The following is a 5,438-nucleotide window of genomic DNA, read 5'->3' as shown; positions in this document are numbered from 1 at the left end:
CTGGGCTTTAGGTGATACTTCTTCCTCCCGTAGTGTGTCTTTTTGCATTTGCCAGTGCTCCTCGTCAGGTTCCTTTGTGTCGCTGTGCTGCACATTTTCAGGCCACATTTCTGATAGTTGTAATTCTTTGCAGGATACCTTTTGTTTTTCTTTCTATTCATCAGTGCTTGCCTCAAAATTTTTTCCTTTGTACGGTATCGACTACGGTCTTTTCGGTTTCGATAGAAGGAGTCCAATATTTTCACAATTGCAAAGTACTCTTTGTCGTTCACACCTTGGACTATATTTGATGTCTTTACAGAAGTCCCAGATTCCCCTTGCCCCAGAAGACAACGAATGTCGGTCACAACGTTATAGTGAGTCAGATCAGTATGGACGAGGTACACAGACTCTTTACTTAGCCTGCTTTTCGGGGAGGTAAGGTCAAGGTCATGCTGGACCCACTGCCAGGAGTCTCCGCACTTCGTATAAACAAAGATGGCGGACTTGAGGAGGTGAGCTGCGACGAGGATCTCAACATCAGAACCCCAGGTGCCCTGTCGGTCCATTTTGGAGTTGAGCACGTAGCACCTATGTAAGGAAAGAAAATAAACAGAGTTGACGAGCACTTAATCATTTTTTTCCACATTTATTCATTTAAGTCATTAATCAACAGTATTGATATCAATGGGCTTACAGAAAAAATCTTTACACAATAATAGTGAGGTTTAAAAGTAAAAAAATCCTCTGCGCTAGCTTTTTTTTTGGTGGAAAGGGGGGATCTAATTAGGAAGTTAGGCCTATACTGAAACGAATCTGTCTATTTTTAGATATCGTGTAACCTGTTAAACGTGGAAAAACGATATTTTACTTGGATTGTTTCATTTTTTTTCTATTTGTATTATTCTCTCTTCCTTTTTTGAAAGTAAGGACTAAGTTCTGGTCTAAGAGTAAGAGACTTGCGTGACTTGCGTGACTTGCGTTCGTGGACGTATTGAAGGCGAGAAAAGCAAAATAAACTTTGAATAATAATATAAGAGATTATCTAGGGATTCACACGGCGCACCATACCTAGCTCTGGTCCGAGCAGAACCCGTGCCGGGCAAGATTATGGAAAACGTCCTGGCGTGGGCGACCAAATGACGCACGAGGATCTGTCTCACCTTCCGGTGATGGCGTTCACTTCCGGTGACTGCCCACGATAAGGCACGAAACAAACAATTCCCATCTCCGTCGATAGCGTGCACTCGTGACGGCTCATGCTGACGAAGGGGCAGTGGTCGAGGAGGTAGAGTCAACAGATGTGGTCTTAACAAAGGGAGTTCTAGCGCCAGGCACTGCTTCACTTGCCACAAGGTGGAGATTGGGGTGTATACAGGGCCTTCAGTGACGGTGACCGTGTTGTGTTCAGGATGAATCCTTGTGGTCTTCTTGTGCAACATGTTGTCACAACCCTGTGCACAGGTAGAAGAGCGCAAGGAGAGATTTGTGAGATGAGTATGACAGAGCAAGAGATTATAAATTAATTATTCTTCGATTTGATCCTTTCTTGAAGCGTTCTTATCCTTCGTAACAATGTCTGTTGTCTGTTGTGTAGTGGTCAGGCATATTGTCGTCCCCGAAGTACTGAGTTCAAGTGCAGGAAGTTCCAACGTTTAACTTCCGTATCAATCCCAGCATAAACCATAGCAACCCGCGTATGTGGTGTAGCGGATATTATAATGTGCTTGGCCGTAGGAGTCAGAAGACCCGAGTTCAATTCCCGTGCATTGAGAATTTCTATCGAGCATCTCGGTCTTTCTGCTGGGACATTTTATGCCTTTCAGTCGGGGTTGGCCTTAACAGACAGGGTCGAAAATCATTTTGTAAATAATCTTAATTGTGTTAATGGGAACGAAAATAAACACCTACCTGCACAAAAAACCAAACAAAACAACAACAACAGCAATTTAACAACAATAATAATAACAACAATTATAACAATAACAACAACAAAAACAATCAGCAAATCAATCACACGGGTGTGTGTGATGTAATGGCTAAGTTTTTCGCCATGTATTGCAACAGATATGATTTCAGTTCCTGTGAAAGGAAGTCTATTTTATCGAGTATCTTTGTCCTTTGAATGGGATGTGAAACAGCCCACCTCTAAAATGATCTTAATTGTGTTCACCGGGAAGATAACATAACATTTTTGCGCGCAATGGAACCGTTATCAAGGGGATCTGCACAATGTAACCCAAATAGGCTTCTGGAATTGTTCTCTTAAAACCAGGTTTCTAGACTGACGGAATGTAGCCTACTGAGTGATAATACGCCATCACCGACAATCATTTCAGAAAGCAGTCAGCTTCCAATGCCAAGCCGAACTAAATTGGATCAATCATCCCAGCAGATAGAGGTAGACATTCAACGCAATAATCTACCACACGCCGGAATCGAACGAGATGTCGTAAAAGTAGTGATTGGAAAAACAATTTTTCTTCCAATTTTCAGATATTGACTAACAGACTCTAGATCTAGTGACCAAAAGTAGAGGAGTATTGCACAATACGGTATTTTAAACACTGTTACATAATCCTGTATTAATTATTAGGAAGGTAGAATACTTCACAATGGTCTCAATTTAGATATCTACTAAAATAAAATACACAAGTAAAGATACTAGGCCTATACCTATAATTATTGAAGAAGAAACCCTTTGTCTTGATCCCACACACCCCAAATAAGCTCCATTGAATGACTATGTACACTAGTGTGCTCTACGTCACCATAAAGGTAATGTTATACTTTTTCCGGTTTGGGCATTCCTTTGGATCACAGTTGCTGCAGTAAGTCAAAGAGAAGTAAATAATATAATTAATTAATATGAATTATCTGTCTGCCCCGGTCATAATCAGTCGTAAGACACAATGTGCTATTTGGAGCAACGAGGCTCGAAAGGTAGATAAGTGCCTTTCCATGAAATTCCTTTTTTTATCTATTGAAAGTTTAATGTCTTCTGCTTCATTTAACCCTATCCGTACGCCCTGGGGTCATTTTGTACCCCTGGGGTCATTTTGTACCCCTGGGGTTGTATTCTTCACATTTTAGAATACTTCTAATACGAAGATCTCTTTGAAACTTTCAATATTTCTCAAAATATCATTTTGACAGACTGCTATGCAAAGCGTACGGGACGGATTAACGAATAAATTTCCTCTTTGGAAAGTGGTGGCACAGAGTTCCTCAAGTCGTATGGATACGACAGTTAAACACGACGTACGGACAGGGTTACGATCAGAATAAACAACTATAATAGACTTTAATCATTAGTATTCCATTTTGATATATTTCGGAGGTGTGTCCATGTGGTTTGTCGTGAGCTTGGGTGACACGATAAAGGAATTTGGACCTCACACCCTTTCGAGTATTTGATCTGCTGGTGCAGGTGTTCCGTACACTGGTGTGAGAAAAGATAAATGAACAATACTGGTTGAAAAGGAAGTATAACCTTCAAATGACTCTGAAACAAACAAATTGCTTCCGCTTGTATTACGCCAATTACAAGCAAAAGTTCAATTCATAGGTATATTTTCAGGAACCATTAGACATGTCCAAGGTAAGTTTTTGGGAGAAACCTAAACAATTAACATGAAACTTTCCTTTCAGGTTTAAAAGGGTATTCTCCTAAATTTTCAGTCATAATAGGTGGTTGTTTTTTAATACTTCTAAATAGGCCAAGACAGCTTTCAACGACAAATCCCTTTTGAGGTTAATCATTCAACGCTTCTTGTTTCTCAGCACAGTCGATTTGGACAATCCTCTGATCCTGTCGGCTATCCACCGGTGCTGTACTGTAGGCCGTCCAGGGGATGAAACGTGTCATAGAAAATCCTCCAACATCGATGTAGTTTTATTTAGTTTCAGGGGTTAAAAACATTCACTATACTGGCAGGGAAGAAGTAATAAAAGGCAGGTTACAAGTACGACACGTACTGTATTTTGAAAAGGGCCAAAATGTCCTTGGTTTTGCACTGGGTCTAGCATTTTTAGGATGTGTGGTTTTGCCGATCCGTAGACCTGACAGCCGTAGTCAAGCCTGGATTGGACAGGGGAGATGTACAAGTGGAGAAGGTGTTTTGAGTCCCCGCCCCACTCCGGAAGCGATAGAATTTTCAAAGTGTTTATCGCTTTCTGGCATCTCACACGAAGGTCTTTAATGTGTGGTATGAATGTGAGTTTTTTGTCTAATATAACGACGAGGAAACGAGCCTGATCCTGGAATCTTTTCATATAGTGTCAAATCCGGCTGCAGTACTCGTCTGCCTGTTCGGCAGAAATGTACTGCAACCATCCTTGACGGGGAAAACTTGAAACCGTTATTGTTTGCCCTCTTTTCGAGTTTGTGCAACTGCGTTTGCAGCTGCCTTTCCATAGATCTTAGATGACGACTTTTTTTAACGGCAGCATATACCAAATTCGTCAACTTATAACAAGCCGTCTATGCTGTTTTGGAGTGTTTTTTTTTACGATGGAATCTTTTTTTATTTCAAAGAAGAAAGGAGAAAGGATTCTCCCCTGGGGGACTCCTTCCTCCTGTTGGTGGGGGTCTGAAAGGGAGGATGTCATCCGTTTGGCCACTTCAGTCTCTGTTGCGCACTTCACAAGGAGTACACCAGAGGACAGCTTCTGAACATTCGTAGGAATGCATCCCAGAACCTGTCGTAGTACATCTCCCGTCTTGAACAGGCTCAGATCAGTGATCTTCTTCTGTTCGTCTTCCTTACTGCTGATGGCCACGTGCGGCTGCTTCGGACGCTCCCTGTGCAACGGTAAAGGTCCTTTTTCCGTTTTTTACATTTTTGTTCGGCTCGGCGGCCGAACCCGCTTCCGCGAGCCTGGAATTTTTTTCCTTTGGGAGCTGGTGAAGGGCCTTTTTTAGTTTTTAGTATCCATCGGAGTTTTGTTGTTGATTCGACTCCGGGGCTCCTCTCGCCCGCCACCGAGCCCAACAAGGGGACACATTGCTAGGATAACCGGAGCTGTGCCTGGGCTGCCCCGGAACAATACTTCACGAGAAAGTACAAGACCCTCCCGTCAAGATTGACCCAGGGCTTGAAGGGGTTTCAGCTCTCAACCGATTGAGTGGCATGGGCCTTGCCACCCTCCCGTCTAAGAGGAAAACCTGGGCCAAAGAGGTGTGTTGGTGAGGGACAATACGTAGACTGATCTCACCTCAACCTCTAGGTACCTGGTTTCCCTCCGCACGGGTCGCACCTCACGGTCAACAAGGCGCCCATTCTTTGGGATGGGTGACCTCTCTTTTTGCTGCTCATGAGGTCAGCGGTGGGAGAAAAAATAGAAGAAGAAAGAAAGAAGGAAGGAGAAGAGGAAGATACACCAAAGTAGATGTCGTATCCAGATCCCAGAGGGTTGGGATACAAGGACTAAGCAGTGGGTCTATTTATATCCCCCTG

The 5,438-nt window shown here is 42.8% G+C and overlaps 1 protein-coding gene across 2 annotated transcripts in view; it reads right to left on the bottom strand.

Annotated features, from left to right (window-relative positions):
* Positions 1–2,750, bottom strand: part of LOC101862805 — a 3,371-nt gene extending 621 nt beyond the window's left edge. The window contains exons 1-3 of one of the 2 annotated variants that reach the window (XM_005100842.3): positions 2,656–2,750; positions 1,143–1,433; positions 1–570 (exon numbers count right to left, since the gene is read on the bottom strand). The exon at positions 1–570 is cut by the window's left edge and continues 621 nt beyond it. In XM_005100842.3, coding sequence (XP_005100899.1) covers positions 1–570; positions 1,143–1,240 — 668 coding nt within the window. In that variant the 5' untranslated portion in view covers positions 1,241–1,433; positions 2,656–2,750. Of the gene's footprint in view, positions 571–1,050; positions 1,434–2,655 lie in introns of both variants that reach the window. The other variant, XM_005100841.3, reaches the window with a different exon arrangement.
* Between the last annotated feature and the right edge of the window lie 2,688 nt (positions 2,751–5,438).

The sequence above is a fragment of the Aplysia californica genome, unplaced genomic scaffold (genome assembly GCF_000002075.1).
Source record: "Aplysia californica isolate F4 #8 unplaced genomic scaffold, AplCal3.0 scaffold00262, whole genome shotgun sequence".
In the NCBI taxonomy this organism is placed as follows: domain Eukaryota; kingdom Metazoa; phylum Mollusca; class Gastropoda; order Aplysiida; family Aplysiidae; genus Aplysia; species Aplysia californica.
The sequence above is the reverse complement of the archived record's forward strand: the minus strand, read 5'-3'. Positions and strand labels throughout refer to the sequence as shown.